The sequence below is a fragment of the Hevea brasiliensis genome, chromosome 13, assembly GCF_030052815.1.
Source record: "Hevea brasiliensis isolate MT/VB/25A 57/8 chromosome 13, ASM3005281v1, whole genome shotgun sequence".
Lineage (NCBI taxonomy): Eukaryota > Viridiplantae > Streptophyta > Magnoliopsida > Malpighiales > Euphorbiaceae > Hevea > Hevea brasiliensis.
In genome coordinates, this window is record NC_079505.1 from 76529713 (window position 1) to 76554542 (window position 24830).

The 24830-nt window shown below is 34.9% G+C and overlaps 1 protein-coding gene across 3 annotated transcripts; it reads right to left on the reverse strand.

The window, feature by feature from the left end:
• Positions 1 to 343: 343 nt before the first annotated feature.
• LOC110632908 (DExH-box ATP-dependent RNA helicase DExH5, mitochondrial) lies at positions 344 to 24109 on the reverse strand. Of its 3 annotated transcripts, none has more exons than XM_058132243.1 (19): positions 23493 to 24109; positions 15601 to 15755; positions 15432 to 15519; positions 14733 to 14978; positions 12944 to 13039; positions 9333 to 9521; positions 9061 to 9220; positions 8774 to 8880; positions 8034 to 8201; positions 7676 to 7948; positions 7199 to 7393; positions 4803 to 5006; positions 4567 to 4636; positions 4330 to 4478; positions 2344 to 2649; positions 2104 to 2163; positions 1844 to 1996; positions 1654 to 1764; positions 344 to 1460 (listed from the first exon to the last, which is right to left on the reverse strand). In XM_058132243.1, exons 1-19 carry the CDS (start codon positions 23847 to 23849, stop codon positions 999 to 1001), a joined length of 3549 nt encoding a protein of 1182 aa, XP_057988226.1. In that variant the 5' UTR covers positions 23850 to 24109; the 3' UTR covers positions 344 to 998. The 3 variants fall into 3 exon arrangements, with proteins under 3 accessions (XP_057988226.1, XP_057988225.1, XP_057988227.1); XM_058132242.1 differs by having other exon boundaries at positions 8774 to 8904; positions 23493 to 24108; XM_058132244.1 differs by lacking the exons at positions 15432 to 15519; positions 23493 to 24109 and having other exon boundaries at positions 8774 to 8904; positions 15601 to 15746.
• Between the last annotated feature and the right edge of the window lie 721 nt (positions 24110 to 24830).

A 24830-nucleotide genomic window follows, 5' to 3' on the forward strand; every position in this document is an offset into this window, starting at 1 on the left:
ATGCATCCCTTTCACTGCAGACCTAATGGCTAATCATATATAGCCAACCGATCAAAACCTGAAATATCCAAACTACTCAAATCAAATGTTCTCGAATCTAATTCCACTCAATAGCAACTGTACAAAAATCAATTTTGTTTTGAATCAGAACATCTTTTGAACATGAAAAGCATGTAATATCTAAATTAAATACCATATTGAGGTCAGTCAATCCGAGCACAAGCTCTCATTGCTTGGCCATAATCAAGGTCAATTTGCAACAGAAGCAAGCCAGCAGCCAGCACTGGTTTTATGAGGAACTTCCTGTCAGCCATCAAATGCTCCAAGACCAGCAGCGCCAAAATAACGAACGAAACAAAATGCATGGAGATCCTTCACGCTATGGCCTTTAATAACAATAAAAGAGTTGCATACTGTTAGCCGTTCACCATTCAACCATTACAATATACAGACCTCTCAGGTCTCTAGCATCACATTTATACACAAAAATCAATTAAAATCTAATAGACTCGAAAGGGTTACAATATACTCCTATTCCTGTAAAAAATCTGCGTACTGTATACTTCCATGCTATTCCAGAAGGTCTGCGTGAGATGAATGCGTTGCCTGTATCAATCACGCAGCTTCAAACATCAACAAACTGGAAAGCAGTGATGAGCACCAGTTAGTAAATACTAAATAGTCAGGTTTAACTCCATGTCTGAACTCTGAAACCAGGTCAATTAATCCAAATTAACTTGAACTAGCATGAGCCCACAATTCTGGTGCCAGATTGCTATATCACTCCATTTGCTAAATGCCGTACCGGTACATCAAAGCAAGGCTAGGCTTAGTAAAGTAATGTTGCATTCCATTCTCTTTTTCCTCAAAGATGGAGAAGAGCAGATGGACCCACATAACAATGCGGCTACATGTAGCCTGATCAGGCATGGCTAAGCACATACTATGCTTTTTAAATTCAGGAAGAGCTGTCTTATGGGATGCTCAAAAATGCTAGTTCAGTAGTGATCCTTCTTGCTTTTCTTTAGCAGCATTGACATTTGATTAATGTATTCATGGCCTGTCTGGGCCCCACCCATCAGTGACTGCAGGGCCTCAGCCGCTGCATCCTTCTCTGCACTCTTCTTGTTGTTGCAAGGCTGCCCCATTACTTGCATTCCATTAAACTCCACAGTAGCTCGAAATTGGTTGTTCTTCAACTGCTTTGTCTTGTATATTGGTGCAGCATATCCTGCCCTGGTTAGCAATGTTTGGAGCTGACTCTTAGAGTTATCACCTCCAGGTCCACTTTCAGTCCTCGACACTAGAGCTGGCCGTGTTGCCATAACAGAGATCTTTGAGGGTTTCAGAACTTGACGACCAAATACAAATTTGCCATCACTTTTATCCTCTGAAACCAGTAAACGTATGGCAGATAGGAGCTCATGATACGTGTGTATATCCATCCTAGGATTCAAAAGCTGCCCATGTTCATCATGGACAATTAACAGATTATTTACTCTTAAACAGTATTTTAGCCAAACCCAAAACTATAATGTGCCAAAAAAATTATCAGAGATTATAATAAATAAATAAAAAATTGCTTGTGTAAACAAATATATTGGAATCATATCAGTTCAGGCAGAACTATTTTCCACCCTAAGCTTCACTTACTTTGGTCTGAATCAGCTCATCAAGTTCTCTCCTCAAACTTTGATACATTTCAGCTATAGCAGGTTTCATGAAGAATTCCAAATATCCTCCCAGCATCTTCAAATGTCCATCCTGTCACAGCATCATGCATTTGTTCCACACCATCAACCACATGCTCCAGAAATGGAAGAAAAAGAAAAAGGAGACTTACAATGTCCCCCTTAGAGATGCTTCCACCAAAAAGAAGCAACACTGAATCAGAAACAGCTGTTGAATCCCGAAGGAAAACAGCATTAACCTTTATCTTCTCATTGAAAACCAGCCATGGATAAGGAATTTTAGATTCCCGAGCATTGACCGAGTTCTGGGGGGAAATCAGGAGAAATTAAGACAACAGGAATTCAGAGAATTTATCGTTTTGGAAAACGAAATCTCAGATGAGAATATGACAAGAAGAAAGACAAGACTCACAGAGTACAGAAGTACTTGTCCATCCTCCATAGTTTTCAGAGAAAACGACTTTTCATTATGCTGTATGTGAAATTATGTTAGCATTCACGAAAATCATAGAGAAACATATTACAGTATTTTTTTTTCCTTGGGAGGATTGGGTTCCAACATTTTAAACACAAATATATGCAAGAAATAAATAGAGCATTCAAATTAAATGTATAGCATTATCTGCACTAAACAAATAACAAAATGACTCACCACAACAGAGGAAATTCCCGGATAGAGGCCATAGCAAATAACTGCTCGAATGAGATGCTCTTCATGACTCCATGCATTGCAGGTTATAGCGTTGCTATCAACCAGGCCAGCATCCTTGAGCAAGGAGAAGAACTCTCTCCGAAGAGAATCAATTGCTTTCATAGATTGCATAGATAGAAAATTTTTCCAACAATAGTCATACCCTGCAAAATCTCTCTCAGCATCTTTCCAGCCCTCATAGGCCCGGACAAGGGCAAGGTGGTCACTATAATCATTAGAAAATTGAGATTTAGCAGCCTCTGCAAGCTGCATGGTAGGAAATATGTACATATATTAATCTTTCTATTCCAAGCGTACAAACAAGACATCAAGGTATAAGTGCCGCATTATATGTATACACCAGAAATGCTTTGCTGAGAAAAATCTTAAATATTAGATTCAAATGTCTGCTCTAGTACTGAATGGACAGAAACTACAGAAATTAATTTCATTTGAATGCATAATTACAGAATCAGGTGGTACTGCTCAAACATAAAACTTCAGTCAATGACAACAGTTATTTCAAACAACCATTGCCACGGTAGTGCCTCAGCCGGATTGCTCTAATACCAACAGTAACATCACGCAGAATGATTGTTGTTTTAACAGATGAAGATACAGCGCATAACAGAAAAACGTTACACACAAAACAGGAAGAAAAAGACAGTAATAAGCATGTGAACATTTGTATAGAAAGCTCAACAAATTGAACTCTAGGAAATAGCCATAGAAGCTCTCTTTCTCTCTGGCAAGAAGTGCAAAAGTGAAAACACTGGACTTCCATTTTGATCACTCAACTTCCTTATTTTTCAACAAATAACCTACAAGGGGGAAGAAGCAAAGTTAGTAAGTTCAAACTTTTAGAATAGATGAAAGAACAGGTTAACGAAATTAACCTTCAACCTTACAAAAGGAAACCATATGTTGAGATGAGAGTATTATTATAAACTATATGTCTAAAAAGAAGTTTTTCGGGTCAAAAATGGCTCAGTTCAACTAACCTTTAATCTCAATCTGATTGGGATTGGCTATAAAGATCATTTTTCTCCATTCTACTTAGTTTTAGGTATTATCCATATCACATGGATGTGAGAGTTTCATGCCAGTCCTATGTCCAGGCTTGGGACCAACTATGTATGAACCAATAGTAATTATAATGATAATCACTCAGGTGGAGTTGGACATAAATGAAATTAATTAAGGAATTAATTACTGCTTGCTAGGGAAGGGGGAATGAATGAGCCAACTGCATAAATCGTAACTTTATAGGATACAATTTCTGAACAAGTATCTATCTTCAAGAATTTTTTAGGAAACTGGCATATATGAACCAAATGAGGCCATGAAATACAACGAAAAAAACTACATTAAAATTCACCTAGCGAACACAGATGGGGTGGCTAAATGCAAAATGGGGCGTGGATTGTGGATTTACGCATAAAATTGGCATTGGATCTTCTATGACAGGATTATTGGAAATTAGCATGGCTTACACTTCCTTGGAGAATAGGAATTAGGAAAATGATTTTGTAGACAGATTCTTTTAGAGCTTTAAACCTCAAGAAGGAAGATGTGGACCCAGATAATCCAAATATTGACATTTACAAGCACAAGAACGTTATAAGGAATCAGTGGAATGTATGTATGGAAGAACTGTATATGCAGTTGTTAGCAAGTTTTGCCTAAGGTCTAAACACAAGAATTCAATATTTTAACTCCCCACCAGGGTTAGTGGCAGATATCAACCTTAGCACCAGTCAGGGGTGTCTTCACCCAGATTGGTTCAGTGTTATCACTTGTCAGAGCTCTTAGACCTTCTAACAAACAAATAGATAAACAAAATTACAAACTTCATCAGATTAAGTTGACTCTTCTGCTGCTATCCTTGCTGAAGCATACAGAGGATGCAAGCTTCATCAAGCAACAAAAGATTGGGAACTGACTTACTTCCTTCTTATCCATTGGTGTTAAGAAAGGATCTCTAACACTAAGGCCAGCAACAACAGTTAATATTGGATCCAGGCAATTGAAGATAGCACCTAATATGAGCATCTTCCCAAGTTTAGGCTCCATGGGAAGCATAGTCAAATATTGTCCTGTCAAGTGATAGACAAAATGAGGTTAGGACAATTAGCATAAGTCACAGGAAAAATTAAAAAAAAATAAAATAAAATTCAGATCTACCTAGAACAGTCAAATTTTCATTCTTATCCAAGGCCCCAATGATTTTTAAGTATTCAATGGCATTTTGAACCTACAGAATTTAAATTCAGTGGAAGAAAATGAGTTTGACACGGGGAAATCATTTGCATGAACGAGAAGTAATGAATAAATTCTCTGAGGAAAATATGAGATAAAGCAAATTCAAATGAGCCACATAAATATGGAAATAAGTTGGAAACATATTAAATTGATGCTACCGCCAACAACTCCGGTGACTGTAAAGCCCTTGAGAGAAACTCAGAAATACTTCCAAGTTGCAAACTTTTGATTTGCAGACAAAGAGACTGCAAAGGCGTCCTCAAAATTTCTGGTAATTGATACTCTGCAAAGGCTTCATAAACACATCTAGGATAGAGATGGTAACATTCTCCTGGTTGAACACGGCCAGCTCTTCCTCTCCTCTACATTACATGCAGTAAACAGAAAAGTAAAATATAGTCAATTAACATCTGGATACTGGATGGTACAACCCAAATTTTAAGAACAAGTCTATTACCAATGAGCAATCAAACACACACACCATAATAAATATCCTACCACGAACTAAAAAAGATCTCATCCCCCCCCCCCCACCCCCCCCTGGGAGAGATTTGTACCTAATAGAGACATTATATCTCTGTGAGAGAAAGAGGAGTTATTCTTCACGCATGCTTCTACTACTTCCTTTTCCTCGAGTTACTAGCCCCCAAAAATCCAAATCTTTAGTTGGATTTTCAATTTTGGACTCTTTTCTGTCTTGTTTCAATTTTTGGCCAGACAGGGATCCCAAGGTCTGGAACTATGGGTTGTGCAAACAGTGCTTACTCGCACCAGCCCATGCCACATCAACAGCAGCGCCTGTAGACACTGGATTGAATGGTGCACTCAGACATGGGGATCCTAGAGCAGCCAAAATTGACTCAAAAGTGAACGTTGGATCACACAGTTGATAAAAAAGGACCATAATTGAAAATCCTCCCAAATTTAGGGCTTATTCATTTTTAGCCGCTAGACCTTCTATTTATTATAAGAATGGACTCAATATTTGTTTTTCCTCTTTTCTTAAAAAAGAAAAGAAACTATAAGACTATTATCTTCAAATTTTTGGGGCAGAGTCTTAAGCATACAACTTTGAGTTTTGTCTACCCTCTAATTGATAAAAGTACCTATAATTTTTAACTAATATTTTGTGTTTTAATCAATTTGTTAAGGGACTCATTGATAGTTGACTTAAAGAGGAAACTACTCAAAACTATGAAATCCTTGAGCCATTTTAGCTAGTAGAGCGGGCAACTAACGTGAAACTCTATGACTACATAGATTTAGAACTACACGACAGAAGCTAAAGGTTTTGATCATGATTGAATGAACACCCAAGCCATCCTAAAGTTGCACCAGTTCAGTCCAACTCTTAGTTCATTAAAGTCTGCAATTAGCACTGCCATTTAAACAGTCTTGCTTCATGCATGATTATATATGTTGTCTGTCGCGTCCTCTTTTTGTTTGTTAGTTTATCGGTCGGGGAAATGAAAGATTTATTTAGGATCAGTAAATAAATTACACGAAGACTGTTCTACAAAGAACAGGTTAAAAATAAGAGAATAATAAGTGAACTTAATTGTTTCGAACACACTTAGTTGTTGATCTGACTATATTTTTCCTCTTACAAAAATGGGTTGCGCCTAACTTACCCCCAAAAGCTAGCTCAGGGGGAAGGAGTGCCTAAGACTTTATAAGAGGCACATTACCCCTATTTCAAACTGATGTGGGATATTAACACTCCTTTCACGCCCAGGACTGCACACCTGTAGTATGAAACACTTGTGGAGGTCTAACATCAGTTAGGGAGGCTTTGATACCATTTTAAAAAAATGGGCCAAGCCTAACTTACCTCCAAAAGCTAGTTTAAGTGGGGATTAGGCTTTCAAAATAAAATTTCTTTGCTTAATTATTATTCTTATTTATTTAATCATATCCCATGTTCCCACTTTTTAATCTTGTTGTATTTCTGTTTCTACCCTAATAATCAACATGACTTGGTACAAATAATATATTGTTAAAACCATGGAACCTGCACAAATTTGACTAGATGCCCACAACCACCTAAGAACGTGTTTTTTGTGAATTGCAAGACATCTGAGAAAGAGTTATATTATAACAGGAAGTAAAAATCACAGTTGCTGAAAAACTTAGGCTTCATTTGGTAAAACATGATTATTTTGCTCTAATTGCTTTTGCTATTGCAAAACAAAGCAACTTTATTAAACGAAGCCCTTCAAATATCCTGCATTACCATATATTTCAAAGCCATGATGTGCATATAACATTAAGGATCCACAATAGAGAACAAGATAAATACTGCATTTTCAGAAATTCAGATGCATCACACCCTCCTAAGAAAACAACGCATACAAATTAGACAACTTCAATGGTATCGGGGTACATGGGAGGGAGAGACCCCCACCTCTATATTCAAATGAATCAACCATTCCTTCAACTTAACTAGATCATCAATGTGATTAACTAGATCATCAATGTCATTGCGACTTGCATGTCACAAATAAAAACTGGAATCCATCTTACAGATCAAAAGTCAAACAGAAGAAGACCTTACTTGTTGAGCAGAAACCTTAGAAATCCAAGAAGGAAGAAGACAAGGAGTGTTATTCAGTGCATCATATGAAGTCTCCTTTGCCTTTCCACAGTCAAGTACAAAAACAACATCATTGATTGTGATACTTGTCTCAGCAATATTAGTAGCTAGCACTATTTTCCTCACACCATCTTTGGGCTCATCAAATATTAATCTCTGTAGTCCAGGTAAATCTTACTCAGAAATTATTTCAAAAAGAAAACTACAGAATAAACAGGATGAATTGTTCAATGCAATAATAATATAACAAAAACACCAAAGCAAGAAGCGGCAAAAATATGCACTGCCAATTTGCTGTTCCTTCTTTTGCTGCAGATAAATATTAGTTATGCAAGCATTAGTTGATCAACTATTTTGTTAGACACATCCCTAAGAGTAACAAACAACTAAGAAATCAATGAAATTAACAATTACAGAACTAAATTACAATAATTTTACCTGCTCTGAACTAGCCATAGAACCATGGCAAGTGAGCAACGACACTCGACCTGGATCTCCTAAAATAGGATGTGATAGGAGCTTATCCTTCAGAGAACTAATGTCATCCCATCCAGTCATAAAAACTAGAACAGAACCAGGCCTCTCATTCTCGCATATATCACACAAAAGACACTCTATGAGATTAAAACCAATGCAATCAGGATTCCAACATGACAAAGACTCTCGAGTCTGGGGACTATACTCCTTGAAATCAGCAGATCTTAGTGCTTCCTGTTTGGATATTTCCAAAATGAGAAAATAAATCAAGAGTGAATGTTGCCAAAACAGCAATCATATCCATGAGAATTTCATATACCTCCACAGCAGAAGCAATTTGGCTCTTCCTCTTTCTTGGAGCTTGTTTACTTATCCTCCACACCCTATCTTGGCCATAATCATCAATTTGGTTGTATAAGGTTAATCTGTAACCCGTCATTTCCAGGATATTTTCCAGAAACTGAGTTCGCACTGGGTATGTGAAACCCTAATTGGACCATAAAACCAAAAAAGAAAGTGCCCCTGATTAGACCACACTTTCCATCCTCAGGATCCTGATATAACTTCTACCAGAAATGAAACAAAACTAGAAGCATACATAACAAAAATTTTAAATTGCTGAAACTTATAGATGCTTTAAATAAATAAGCTTTACAAAAATACTGTAAGAACCCAATGGAATACACATTGCAAGATAAGAAATTAATTTCAGGAATAACTTTTCTATAAGCTTAAATTCATTACATCTCCAATACTGGTAGAAATGGCAGAAAATCACAAATTCATGGGAAAAGTTTCCACATCAACAGACAATGGTTTAATGAAGACTTAAGCATATCAGCACAAAGACCAAGCTCCAGGCATCCCACCAACAGAACAAAATCTTTACACATTTGAGCATTATAACATTAAAGCATTAGCTTTGCAAGTAAAGCATGTGTAGATTAAGGAGCTCAATTCAAATTTGCCTGGAGATCATGAGTACTCACTGGAATATGAACCCCACCCCCTACCATCAATTGAAAAAAAAAAAAGAAAGGCACCTTCATTTACACTTACTGGAATGCGAAGTATTGGAGCTCCACCAAAGTAGGATGAGAAAAGCTCTGCATCGAGGGTTGCACTCATCAGAATCAGCCTCAGTTCTGGCCGACGAGGAAGGAGATCTTTAAGGACAATAAGCAGAAAGTCTGGCATCAAACACTCATGGTAAGACTTAAAGTCCATCATCCAAATTCTTTTTTTTGGATGGAAGAAGAAAATTCTGATTATGAATAAAGAGAAGAAATACAAATTGGAGGAGAAGATATTCTCCATTCACAAAAAATAACTCAGAAACAGTTTACCCTCATTCATTCCACGTTCGTGAATCTCATCCACAATAACATGAGTTATGCCTTTCAAATTTCTATCAACAAGCAATCTTCTCAGCAAGATGCCTGTGGTGCAAAAGAGAAGGTGGGTATCTCTTCCTTTTATACCTTCAAGCCGAACTTTATATCCAACCTTTACAGATAAGAAACAGAAAAGATAATCTTCAATTATCGTTCAACATTTTATTTACAGAAAGTGGTAATCTGGGAAAGTATCCCCAAACAATGTTTGAGACAGAACTCACGCATTCACCCAATTTCTCTCCCCTTTCTGAAGCAACTCTCTCAGAAACAGACATAGCAGATATTCGTCTTGGCTGTGTACATATAATACTACAAGAAGCTCCCCGGACAGATTCTATCTCTGATTCTAATATGAAATGGGGAATTTGTGTGGTCTTGCCACAACCAGTTTCACCAGAGATAATGACCACCTGTAAAATTGAAAATTCCAGACATCAAATAAATCATGGATTGATACTTGCATAATATTGACTATAAAAGGACCGTATCAATTTCATCTGGACAATTAGGGCTGTGCAGTTCCGGTTCCAGTTTGGTTCTTTGTAAGAACTAGAACCATAACTGTATTTCAGTTCTTTCATTTTTTGGAACCAAAAGAGAAACCAAGTTTCGGTTCCAGTTCTAGTTCAGTTCTAAATGTTTTCGGTTACAATTCAGTTCTAGTTTCAGTTTTGTTTTCGGTCTCAGTTTTGGTTCTGATTCGATTCAATTATTGGTTCCTACACTTAAAATTATAGTATTATTGTATTCCTTTTAAAAGAACAAAAACAATTATATATTTCTAACATCAAAATAACAATAATAATATCAAAATAAAATATCAATAAAGTAACATAAACACAATAACTTACTCAAGAAAAATATTAAAATTAAATTAATAATTCTCACATAAAAACACAAGATAATACCAAATATTCATAATGTTGGCACTGAGTGGGGATAGCTCAGCGGGCCAGCATTCTGCTCAGGTCCCTTCCACCCATGACGCTTAGGTTGCTATGCTATAAGAGGTTAAAATTGTGCCTCTGCTAAAGGTTCAAGCTTCTGGCACAGCGGTAGACGCTCAATTCTACAATTGGTATTACAGTCAAGGTAATGGGTTTAAATCTTTGGCAGGTGTTGGGAGTGGATTATTGGCAATGAATGGGGATAGCTCAGTGGACTAGCATCCTACCCAAATCCCTTCGGCTTATGGCGCTTGGGCTACTATGTTATTGAGTTGTAACTCTGCTAAAAGTTTAAACTTTTGGTATAATTGTAAGCACTCGATCCTACACATAATAAGTCATATAATATTTCCATCCAAATTACAAAATAGCAGCAAATCAACGAGTATAATGTGAGTTAGGATTAATGTAACCTAAACCAATAGCATAAAACTACGTAATTTTTGGTTTTAGAGAAATTTTTTATTATATTTTCGTTCAACTATTTAAAGTTAAAATTTTGTTGTACAATATATAATTTTTACTAATTTAAATTTTAATTTAGAATAATAAGTATTAAAAATAAATTTAATTTTAATATAGTAAATGTTGTTTATAAAAATTTTGTAAATTATAATTAAAACCTTTTCAAATTAAAAATAATATAACTAATGTAATATTAAACGTAGTGAATTCAATTATTAACACGGACTCTTCATTATTGTTTTGGCTCATACTCAATGCTATGATCACATACCTCACAAAATATTTTATTCGTATTGCAACACTAACATTTTGAGTGGGTCATAATCCAATCCCATGAAATAACACATATATCAATTAAGTCACTTCATAACATATATCTTAATAAATATATTCTCTATCTTATACATATTTTTTAATTTTATAATTTTTAACAAGAAAGTATGCTACATGATGAAAATGTGATTTAATAAGATAATTAATGACTGTAAAGTGATTTAATATATTTATGATTAAAAAAAATAAAAATTAATATTGGGTTACATATATATACTTATAATTAATAACAAATTAAGTTTTATATATATAATCATCTTAATTGTATATAATATATATAATTTTATTTAAACTATGCAATATATCTAAAATATATATAAAAAAAATACATATGTATAAAATAGATTCTACGGTTCGGTTCAATTTTGGTCTGGTTCCGGTTCGATTCTTGATGAAGAACCAGAACTGAACCAAAACAGTAAAATAACTTCGGTTCAGTTTGGTTCGGTTCCTACAGTAACGGTTTTTTTCCGATTCCGGTTTGGTTCAATTCGATTCTTCGATTCAGTTCGGGTGCGCAGCCCTATACACAATGACAACTGACATATTCATTTTCATACCGATAAACTAACACGAGATGGAAATGAATTCAATTAACTATATATAGGTTCCATACCCACCATAATGCAAACAACAAAAAGCACACTTGAACAGTCCAGCACACACCAAGTTTCACCGAGTTATCTTAAAATATAATATGTTGAACAAAAACAAGAAAATAAAATCAAAACTATCAATTTACTTGTACAAGACAATTGCATTCACATAATGGGAAAAAAGGCTTAATACTAGAAGGAGATAACAATAGATAGAAATGTAGGGCATGTTTGGTTCAGTGGCCAGTCATTTGTAAGCATTGGTTTTAATTGATTGTAAAGTGTAATCGATTGCAATTGGGGTAGCGGTCAAATTATAAAATTACTAATAGTGACTTATTTTTGTTACATATTTTGTGATGAATTTTACTTATTATATACAAATGAATTTTCTCTTTTAAATTAACTTTCTAGTAATATAAATATCCAAAGGGTGACTTTGGTGTAATGGTAAAACTTACTCCATTTTTGACCTAGAGGTCATGGGTTCGAGCCACGAAAACAATCTCTTTACAAAGTAAGGGTAAAACTGTGTACATCAACCCATGCTAGAGCCCACAAGTGTGGGATGCTTCATGCACTAGATCATCCTTAGTATGTACTCATCTATTTAAATGTATGTGCATATTAAAAATTAGGGCTAAGCAGATTACGGTTTTAACCAAACAACTGAACCATCTAATTCGGTTTTTTGGTTTGGTTATTCGGTCAATCAGTTCAGTTTCAATTAATTTTTTACGGAATTTCAGTTTGAAAACTGAACCAAACTGATGAGTAATACACTGTCGTTTTGGTTAGTTATATAAGCCCTCCTTTGCCTCTTTCTTTTTAATAATTTGTATTGTAAAATGTGTAACTTTTTAGGATTATACTATATGTATGTATTATAAAATTAAAAATTGTTTTTTTATATGATTTCCTTTTAATGAACATTTTTAAATAGGTATTTTAATAAACATTTTTAAATAGGTATTTCTATGCATATTACAAACAATCATAAATAAAAGTTAAAGTTAAAATCAGTCATTAATAAATTTACAGATGAGCAGCCTTATGAGCCAACAAACAAGCCAGCTCATAAGCATAAATGAGCTGAGCTTTACAAAGCACAAAATTGGCACATTTATCAGATGAACCTTAGAAGTGAACTTGAGTTGAGTCTGGCTCATATTAAGTCAAGTGAACTTTATCAAAATGAGCTTCAGGTAGCACACAAGTAGGTTGGCTTATTTATAGCCCAAAGGCAAAAATATAATGGACCACAAAAAAGAATACAACCATATAATATCCAAATCACAATCAGCTGCATTCAGAGAAAGCTCAAGCAGCTTAGAGCAAAGCAAGTTTGAGCTCCTAACTCAAGCTTAATGCATTCATTTCTCAAAAGAATAGTAGCTACCTGAACTCAACTTAATCCTTCCTAATAGAGATGTCCACAAAAAGTTGGCATGAGAAACTATTGACAAAGAACAACATAATAAACTTTTCTACCTGACTTTGTGAAATGGCTTTCAATATTGCATCTTTCTCTTTATATGCAGGGAGACTTTTCCGAAATTCCAGCATTTTTCTGCCTTCTGGAGAATCCTAAAAATAATAATAAAAGAAATTGCAATAATTTGCACCTTACTTCAAGATTAGCAATAAAAAAAAGAATGCTAGAAAAGGTTGAGTCATTTAAACCTGAAAAGACACCTTAACATCCAAGTTTGCAAGAAATAATATATTTAATAAGATCATGGAAGGTTAGTTGAAAAAGCATAGGCATACATATACAATTATACATGTTAGAACCATTAGTAACCAGAAAAAAATTGAAAAATTGCTGGTATACAAATAATTTTTATATTATCCATTAACAAAAATCCCAAATCAATCTTTCCTTTCTCTACTTGACAAAGACTAATTTTAAATAGCATTTTATTCTAAATACATAAAACTTTATTAATCCATAAACAGCTATATACTAGTGTGCAAAAAGAATTTTTAGATGACAATAATGCATTAACTGTGGGACATGATAGTGTTCATGCCTTCTTTGCAATGCCCTTCATTTGTTTTTTTAAGAGAGTTTTTTCAGTAGATATTGTTTCCTCCATTCTTTCAATATGAATTTCATAATTTATCAAACTAACAAAAAATAGTGAACAATAAAGAAGTTTGTCAAATGTTAATACACATGCAAAATCTTACATTTGGATTTTGGGTTATTTAAGATTTGTAAGGAACTATGGGAAAATAAAAAGGAAAAAGCAACTCTGATTTATTTTAACTTGTATTTTAGTTAAAAACTAATGAAATACTCATTAAATATTTTCCTGGCAGTGCTTTAGACGGAGATCGGGAGATGTAAAGCCAAAGCAATAGAGTGCTTTAAGCTCTACCTTCCAGGTTGGAGGTCCAAACCTCAACTGCAACATTGTTTTCAGTAAACTCGACATTATGGACGACATACAAAATATGTTGTTTTAAAACAAGAAAGAAAACCAGCCACTAGCTTCAACCCAAAGCAGTTCAACCAGTTCAAGCTGAAAAGAGCATCAGCCGGTTTTCTCTGGTATTTTACTTTAGGCAGATAACGAGGTGGTATCAGACCAATTACCAAAACCAGTTCTCTGGTAGGACTAGCTAGTCCAGTGATGAGCCAGTGGATCATGGCCTAGTCCAAAGGCCCAAAAGGAAGACTTGGAAGGTTTATTCAAGAAGGAATAAGAAGGGAGGAGATCCAGATGTGGTGGGGAATACTGTTGGAGTGGAATGAGGGCACTCTGAGAGTGAGAAATTATAAAAGGAGGTCCATCTGCATAAGGAAGGCATGCTTGATCTTTCTTCTGCTGATTTTTCCAGCTTTATGCTTGGGGGGAATTACTTGGTGTTTGGCAGCTAGTCTGTGGGAACAGGGAATATCTATTTGTATTTTGTCTTTCATTTCATTGCAGTACAACCTGCTAAGAATTCTCAAATTAAATTGTTCCTTGGATATTATCCATTAATATTTGATTATCAGTCCTTTTGGTCGCATTTCTGTTTTCTTACTATTGTAGTTTCAATTCTGCTGTAAATTATCTTCTCCCAGATTCTTTACTTCACCATCCAGTCTGCTTTTTAAAATACTTAAGCGACAAAAAACAGTAGCCTTCCACAATTTCTAAGCAATATTAACCTACCAGATATTATTTCCCAAGATAGAGCTTGTTTCTGAATTGAAAAAAAAAGAGGGATACGTTCAGAGAACAACAGAAATATGATATAGTTCCATATTTGTCAGGGTAATATGAACCTGCCAAGCACGTTGCTGATCGCACAGTTGCAAACTTCGCCGCCATAGAATTTTCTCCATTACAGCCTTGCTGGAAGCCAGTGGCTCTGGATGCTCAAAAAGTCCTTCATCAGTAGCCAGACTACTGCTGCTGCTTGATCTAGAAAAGGAAATATCTGGAAATCTTTCCTTAATCTTGGACTTTTGAAAGAGGTACTCTCCAAGATAAGCATCAATTCTTCTTTGCAAACCAAAAGGCAAGATCACCTGCCAATTTTTGAAATATTCAATTAAATGCCTATGAATAATATATAAGAAAGTTACAAAAGTTGGAAATACAGAAAATACATATGGTTCCCAACCCAGGGGACAAATAAATTTCATGTAAATGCTCCAAAAAAAACAAGAAAAGGGAGGGGGGGAGGGGGGGAGGGAAGAGAGAGAGAGAACAGACCTATAATAGAAGGGCATTTGAAACATGCATGCCGGGTTTAATAATGAATTTAAATAATAAATTTAAATGATTGAAGTGCTTGGAATTAATTGAAGCATAAAATATTGTCAAGTGAAGAGGTGGAACACTAAGAGTAGACAGTTTCCACAGGGCAAAAAAGAATATAAATAAGCGTGTCTGTGATAAATATAAGAAAATTTTGAAGTTAATGGAAGGCATTACTTTGGTGTATGACCAAATTTTGTAATAGTACTAGGAGACAATACCTCCCTCTGCGGACGCTTATCATCCAAATCAAATCTGTAGTTTGGCAGTGGGACCTTACTAAATACAACAACTTTTACATATAGATGGCTGCAAAAATAATTTCAACTGAGATTATCAATGGAAAACAACAACAGATTGAACCATCAATTCTGATGAATCACAAGATACCTATACAAACCCATTCTGCTTGCCAAAGCTGCTATTTGTTCAAAATCACGTCTGTCCTTTTTTTCCCTTGAGACCAACTCTTGCTTCTCATTGTCTCGCAGAAGCATGGTTAGCTTCCGCTTCCACTCTTCAATGTTATCAGAAAGGGAAGCACCCTGTCAAACACAGTTTAAACGGCACAAAATCACCACAACCAAGTGTCAAAATAACATCTACACATTTTCAGAAAATACACATATCTTTCCAACAATAAAGAGAACCCAAGAAATGTATTCAATCAGTAAAGAGCCCAAGGGCCGTACAATATTGCATATCGTTAAAAATGACAATGACCAAATTGTACCTAAAATACAAACAGGAAGTGAGATAGAGAGCCATATCACTGACTGTAGACCCTTATTTTGTGATGAGTATGTGCAATAAGGCTGTGGGAACCCGATGATGAAAAATTATATGACTGTAAGATGTAATTAGAGGCATGAAACTGAATAATTAATTCCGTGGCATGATCTTGAAAAAAAAATAATAATATGTTTTTTTATTGAAGCGAATTTAATTAAATTTAAATCAAATTTTGTTTTGTTTAAATTTAATACGAGTAGTTTTTAAATGTACCTATTCAGTTTAATTGGGATTCATGAGCCTAAGAAAGCCTAGTTAGAAATTTTAAATACGACCCATTTAATTTATTTTTTGAAAATTAAAATAAGAAAATATCTTTTTCTCTATCCCTCTCCCATACAAACTCTTTCTCTCCCCCTTTGGCCCCACTCTCTTCCTCACTTCCTATTGGTGCCACCCCCTTTCCTTCTCTTCCTATTGGTTGGAACACCTCACTCATATCTCAATCTCACCCAAATTCCTCAATCCCAGTTGTTTAAGTTATCCGAACCATATCACACTAGAACTTCAAATCCTATCACACCTCTTCCTCACTCTCTATTAGTGCCTTCCCCTTCCCCTTTCCCTTCCCCTTCCCCTCTCTTCCTATTGGTTGAAACACCTCACCCATATCCCAGTCTCACCCAAATTCCTCAATCCCAGTTGTTTAAGTTATTTGAACCTTATCACACTAAGACTTAAAACCCTACCACACCTCTTTTCCTCACTCCCTATTGGTGCCTTCCCCTTCCCCTCTCTTCCTATTGGTTGAAACATCTCATCCACATCTCAGTCTCACCCAAATTCTGCAATCTTAGTTGTTTAAGTTATCTGAACTTTATCACCTTAGGACTCCAAATCCTATCACACCTCTCTCCCAAAACCCTATAAATACCCTACAGGAGAAGGAAAAAAAAAAAAAAAAAAAAAAAAAGAGGAGGAGAAGACAAAAAAAAAAAAGAAAAAAAAAAATTTAACGAGAGAAATAGCCAAAATTTCTTTAAGTTCTTTCTTTCTTGCGATATTTCTTAAAAGTTAGTTCTTTTATTTTCTTTTCAAGATTTATGCCATGTAATGTTTAATTCTATGTTCCTTGTTTTTAATTTATTTTGTATGTTCATATAGATCATGTAATCATGTTTAATTTGAGGGGATACACAACTCCGCACATGTTCAGTTTTCTGTCTCTCATATTTTTATTATTTTTTGTTATTTTTTGAATCTGTAAAAAATTTGTAATAATTATATTCATATTCTACACGAAATTTTATTAATTTTAGGCTCAAGAATCACTAAAAAAGCTTTAATATTTTGTAAGTTATGGCTATTTGAAATTAGGGTTCATGTAAAATCCGATTTGCAGGATACCCGATTTGTGGAGCCCACATCTCCCTTGTTTCTTAATATTTTTGTGTAAATCTAGTGTCTAAAATTAAGTTTGAAATCTTATTAATCTTTTCCAATTAGTTTTGCATTCATATCTGTTATGATTGGTAAATTATGAATTTTACAAAAAAGTAGTGAGATTCTATTACTGGAAAAAGTTACGATTTGTGTAGACCATTCGGCTAGGATTTTGTTTAATCTATGAATTTTATGATGTTGTATGATGTTTTGGCTGTCTTTTGTAATTTTTTTTATGATTTTTAGGCTTGTCTAACTATTTTTCAAAAATCAAATTTCTTGCTACTATCAATCTGCCAGAATTTGAAAATTGTATGTTTATGTATGTTCTTGTATTTTCTTAGGTTCCAATTGATATTTGATCTATTTTTCTGTACTTTTTTAATTCAAGAAGTGTTATGAAGTGTTCGAAATATGTTAGAAGATGTGGACTCTTAGGTAGTTGAAACTAATTAAGAATCTTAACCCTTTAGGAGACCAGAGTTAGAATCCAATGTAAATTGTTATTAATATTTTCTTATTTTCTTTAGTTTCTTTAGTTTTTATTACAAACAAAATTAGTAAGTAGCCCTAAAGTAAGTACCAAAAAGGACATTTGTGTGGAGCTTACATGGAGCTAAACGGGAGTAAGCCAGGGATATCATTGCCATACTAAAAGAGAAAACCCTTTTTTAAAGGTAGCTTGCCCCAATGGCAACTGCATTTACCAACAGGTAAGTAGCCCTAAACTCCTTGAATAACCATTGGCATGAAATTGTAGTAATAATAGAATTTTTATTTGGTAAATTAAAATTAACTTTGTTTTTAATTTAACTGACTTTTGCATGTAATTAATTTAAATAAATACTTTGTAAATAAAAAATTAATATTGTTTGTAAATTAAACTAACCTTGGCATATAAAATAAATTTAATTTAATACTTGATAATTGTAAAATAAATTTACATGTTAGAAATCTTTATTACGTTGTGATTGTTTGGGCCTTATATGATATTAGAATAAATTGCGTGTGTAGGATTAGAATTACATTTTTAGGATAAAGTTTAATAAAGGAATAATAAATAAGACTTCTAGAAACATTAGTAGAGAACTGGCACTCGAATTAACGAGGTTAGGCCAGGCATGAGGGGTGCCTCACACCTTCCCCTTACTTACCCACTGTTACGGAGCAGAGTTCCCAAGATCCCCAAACCTGCAGAATAACAAAGGAAGAATATCGAGGAAGAAGGAGAGAGGGAGTGAGAGAGAAAGAAGTAGAGAAAAAGAGAGATAGAGAGAGAAGTGTTTTGTATTATTCAATTCTTGGCTGACCCAATTAGTTACAGTGTTAACCTATTTATACAATATTTTTCTCCCATAAATTCTCACATTCCCATTCCCCTTGTTATCATAACATTCCCCACTTCTTGAAATCATTCTTGCCCTCAAGAATGAAAAGGTTCCATGAATAAAAGAAAAATCTTCTATGCAAGCATCTTGAATGCTATGGTGGAGCTGCACTTGAATGCTAGGACTCAATTGGCAGAAAGCATTTTATCCAAATGATATTGCCCTTCCAATTGGAATGTTGGTGTACCAGAATGTTCTGTACATACTTTCTTAGAATCAGCCATTGTACATTCTCCCTCCGATGACAGAATTTAAATTTCATTTTGTTTCTTTGCCATTTCTCGTACTCATCCTCTTTGAGAAGAACAATCTCATAGGAAACCCACTCCAAAATATAGCAATGAAATTCAAAATCAACCACTTCATCAACCTTAACTACCCTTGAGTCGTCTAGGTTATGCCATGTCTTTGGAAAGGACCATATTTAGCAAAAGTAATGCCCATAAATGAACAAAACTTGGTCAGTTTTTGGCACCTCCTCAGGAATTGAAACAATATCTCCCTATTGTTTTTCTAGATTTACCAGCTCAAACCACATCTCATCCACCTTATCAACACCGGAAATCATCATGGACTGCTTTTTTGGAACATCAATATTCACTGATTCCAACGTCAGGTTAAGGATATGAGCCTTAACATCCACCTCTTGGCTACAAGCCACTTCAGAATTTTCTTCCTCAGTAGCTAGTGAAGCATGAATTTCCTCGTGTTCCTCATCTAAGTTCAACATTTGCACATTAAACTTTTTTGCATTGTGATCCTCTTCTACCATATCCACATCATTAATGGGCACTTGCTCCTCTATTTCAAATTTCTCTATTTTCCGAGGATTTAACCCAAAATCATTTAGAATGGAGAAAGAGAATTCATATAGCCGACCCCAAACTCTTGGGATAAAGGCTTAGTTGAGTTGAGTTGAGTTGAGTTTCTCTTGAAACAACATCTCCCACTTCTCCCATATATTATCCAGCCTCTCCTCATATCTTTTAAATGCCCTGTCAACAATTTCACAAATGCCCTGTTCCAAATCCCTCAACTTTTGTTCCCAAGATTGCTCTTCCATAATCAGAAATTACAGAAACAAGGAAAGAACGGTGAGTAAGAGTCAAGATTTCCAAGAACGGGGTTTGAACCAAGGAACTATTTCCAGAACCTAAAACAGAGTTTCAAAGCAAGAAATGGAAAGACTTAAGGGAAAGGGAAACGCTGGAGTATAGATCTAAATTTGGAATCCTAACAGATCAAGAAAGAAGAAATGAGAAGAGGAATAGAGAGAAACTGAAGAAATCAGAAGAAGAAAAGATAGAAAGAGATAGAAATGGAAAAACTGAAGAAGAGATTTTATTTCAAGTAATTCTTAGAATTTCAAGAAGAAAGGATGAAGAAGAAGAATAGGGTTCTGTTGAGAAGAAAAAATAGAAGGGAAAGAAATGGATTAAATTTCTAGGAAAGAAGGAAAAGGAATCTCAGATATGAAAAAAGGAGAAATAGAGAAAAGAAGAAGACGAAGAAAAAGAAGAAGAAACCCTAATTTCAGGGTTACAAGATCTAGAATAGAATAAATTGAAAGGAATGAGGGAAAGAGATAGAAAAACAGAGTCGGATTAGAGAGAAGAAAGAATTAGGGAAAGGGACAGAAGAACAGAGTTGGATTAGAGAGAAGAAAGAGAGGAAAGGAAGAAAAAGAAGAGAGGAAGATAAGAATAGAAAGGAGAAGAAGAGAGGAAGATAAGAACAGAAAGAAACCTAGTATTGGGAGACTATCAGTGATCTGCCATTGATGAAGCATTCAAGTTGTTGTCCACTGATCCAAGGGCTCTGATACCAATTGTTACATAGCAGAGTTCCTAAGATCCCCAAACCTGCAGAATAACAAAGGAAGAAGGAGAGAGGGGGCGAGAGAGAAAGAAGTAGATAGAAAGAGAGATAGAGAGATAAGTGTTTTGTATTATTCAATTCTTGGCTATCCCTAACCTAGACATTGGGCTATAGTAATGACGGTTGTGGAAACTCTGCAAGGAGTAAGTTGCCATCCATGACCCTCGGAAAAAACACTGAAGATGTCTTGGTTTTTACCCGGGTAGCGACTCCTGTCTATCTATGCCTTCGTGGCATAAATTCTTAATACCGTGGTACTGTTATGGGAAGACGGTACTTTCCAGTGATTTGATTCTATTAGGATTGTATGAAGTGCATGTCTAAGAAATGCTGTCTAAGGAGGTGGTACTTAAGTGAGACCATTGTGATTCCACCATCTTTCCTGGGCATTACCTGGTGCATTTTATATAATTCTAGTGGATGATATTTCGCCTCACGCCCCCGCCCCTACACTGACACAGATTCAATGAATAAGATTCATTTTAAATACCTTTTGATATATCTCCAGAACCTCTTAAATGTGTCTAAAATTTGAACAAAGGTGCCTCAAGCATAATGGTACACTTAGACATCACATAAGTAGGATATGTCTAGTACATGCCTTGTACCAAAGGCATGTACTAATAGTATGGTTCTTTCCATTCTATAGTTGGATACAATAAACATTCACCATAAATCATACTTCCCACCATAAACCTCCAAATCCACTTTCTGGAAAGACCCTAATTGAATGGTTAAAAGATATAATACCCAGTCTCCCACATGAGATGAGATTTAAACTCCCCTCTAATATTGCCCCAAAATAATCTTGATTGAATACTCTACAACCTCATTGCCACAAACCTGGGTATAGAAGTACAACACAAAGTAAATCAATAGGCTGGAAACAATAAACTCCCACCTTCAAGAAGTAGTTCATTTCTGTCAGTTAGCTTCCTTTCAAACCTATCCAACCTGACTCCCTATTCCCCAAAGGTGGAAACAGCAAGAGACTTCACCTTATTCTCCAAAATGCTAGCCAAGAGTTCCCATCCACACCTTACCCAAGAGGGTTTTATCTATTTTCCAGATGTTAATTTTAAGGTTTATGCCAAAACATTGCAAGATAGCAAATAACACCCCTCAACTAGAGAATCTACTGTGCCTCTAAACCACAAAAATTGTATCTTGGCCAATAATACAAAAAAATCATCATCCTTTTTTCCCATTCAAAATCTCATTCTCTGTAGCATAGAACATTATTTTTAAGCTACTGTCACCTACATATAATATATTGTATGCCTTCTCCATATTAAGTTTGCAAAATAACTATCTTCACAAATTCTACCACCCACCAACTAGCAATCACAATTGCTTTTAGAATTTTTCTCCCTTCATAAAAACATTTTGATATGGCCCTACCATCTAGCCAATCACTTTCTTTAATCTCACTACCTAAACCATGGTAATCAATTTCGAAATACTTCTCACAATGCTAATTGACCTAAAATTTTTCAATACTAATGGCCTCATTACTATACAATTCTGGAAGCTCCTCACAGCCAATCTCCTAATTCCACCTTTACTCAATGTAAGATATTAGTTTTGGACAAAGCAAAAAAGGAATTTAGGCTAAGCACAAAGAATGTGAATAGGAATTTAGGATTTTGAACAATGATGCCACTTCGCTGTAATTCAGAATCAACTCTAAAAGAGGTAATGGAATTGGCCGTCTCAAGGAATTGCTCAAAGATGAGTAACTTGGCTCCTCTATATTCAAACATGAAGAACATAAGAGTATACCAAATTATACTTTGCAAAAACCACAATTTGAACCATAAGACACCCTGAGGGATGCCCATTACCAGAGTGTTGGGGAGGGAAGAAAGAGAAGAGAGTGATCATCCATTCAAGGTTGCCATGTTTGCTAAAAGCTTGTCAGAGAAAAAGAATCGCAAGAATGACTACTGTTTGCAGGGAATCGGCTGCAATGAAGTATAGTTCATGGAGTAATGGTGGTTGGAAGAGATGAAATGGAAAGAAGGTAACATAACAACAGAGATTGACGCAAAATAGTTAATACCAGAGCATTGATCAGACATGAATATTTTCCACCTTTGCACTGAGCCTTAGGCTAGTGTCATAGCAACATATAGAGGAAAAGTCGCAGCGAGAACAGCATAAATGCCCTTACCGGTAATCATAGCTAACAAAGAACAATAACAATTGTGTGTGTGGAGGGGGTTCTTACAGGAATTTAGTCGTGTGAAGAAGAAGGTGCAGAGATGCGAATAAACAAGAAGTTAATGGTGTTAAATTTTGGATTAATTTGATCCATTTTAAAAAATTGTAAGGTTTTGTTTGACTGCAAATTTAGTTCAGGGGCTAATATTTATGACTATCCGGAAATACTTCAATTCATGGGTCGAAGAGGCTTATGCCTATATAATTTTGAGAATATTAATTTACAACTCCACAAACATAAATCCTACTTGTCCTGGATAATTTATCATTCGTCCATTTGGAACTTCATAAACAGGAATTTTAATTTAAAAAAAAAAACAAATAATAATTGCTTACGAACCCCAGTGCATGAAAAAATAAAAAAAAAAAAAAAAAAAAGCTAAATGCACACAAGCTAAATTGAATAGATAAAGGTATTAAAACAAATTAAAAGAAAATGAGAGTAATGTAAAGAATTAATTCAAGCATAATTAGAAAACTAGCAAAAACTAAAGAATCACCATTGCCAAAAAAAGGAATTCACACTTCAAAAGCTAAATCCCAAGTGAAATCAAATCAACAATAAAATTCAATCAACACCAAAAAAAAAAATTATATACATATATATGAATCACTTACGGGTGGAACCATAGAGCACTCCATCTCGCAGTCGGATCCCTCCTCAGAGACCCCATCATCGTAGGCAGAAATAAACTTATGCTTATTATTATTATTATTATTATTATTATTATTATTATTATTAACGTGATTACTATCACCAACACCGTTCCTCCGAAACTGCTCTTGCTGTTGTTGAAAAGAAGGTACAGGTGAGCTGTTTGTAGGGTTTAAGACGGGGCTTTGATTTTTAGAGTCAATTGAAGAAGCAAAGCCAGCGGAGAGAGAGCTATAATTCGGGGTGGTAATGGCAGAGCGAAGACGTTGGTGCGGAGGAACATAAATGGCACTGTACGAGGAAAGTGGCCGGTCCTTCATAGCTAAAAAACGTAATGGTGGAAGAGGAGGAGGAAGGGGAGTGGGAGAATGAGGGTTTTGGAATGTGAAGTGAAAGGAATTTGGAAAGAAGGCAAATTAAGGGGAAGAAGAGGGAGTAGAAATTGGATTTCTGATCGCGGTGGTTAATGGCAGTGTTGAGTTTCGAGCAACTGAGGATTCAGAAATGGTGGGGGCTTCTTCCTTTTGAAGGAGATAGTGTAGTCTTTTTCTTTGCTTCTGCCCCTTCTAGTACCAGTCACTATTGTGAGTTTTGTTCACGCTGCTATTTGCACGTGAGAGGTTTATGTAGGACTAGGACCCACTAAGTATTTGAAGTGGGTCCTTCCTTTCTTTATTGTGTGTTTTAGGCTTACGGCCTTTGACTTGATTTCGCAGGCCTGCAGAGTGCAGATAAGACTCGAGCACACTCGATCATTAATTTTTTTTACATAGATATGCCAAACGAGTCAGCTCGGGTATGTGCTGGGTTACTTTGAATTGCGAGTTAATTTAATTGACCCTTTAATTTTCGCCTGTACAGTTTTAAGATATTAGGGTTATGGATGTACATCAACTTTATTGTTAAACAGTCACATGTAAATAGAATTATATTTGTAATTTCAGAGCTAACAAAACCAAATGATCCGTGCAGTAAAATCCATACGAGTATCAGCCATTTTTATAGTACTTATTTCTAGAAAACGAAATAAGTAAATTATTCCACAACAAATTGAAACTAAACAAGTAGAATATACCCAATATTAGTATTCGATGCAAATCGAATTAAATCAAATTAAATCATTAAAATTAAATTAATTAAATTATTATATTTTAAAAATTAAATCAAACAAAAATTAATAAAAAATTAAATTAAATTATTCTATTTTAATTCGATTTAATTTAATTTGAATTGATTGATTTTTTAATTTTAATTTTAAAAAATAATATAATCTATATAATATAAGTAAAAGGTAATATTAG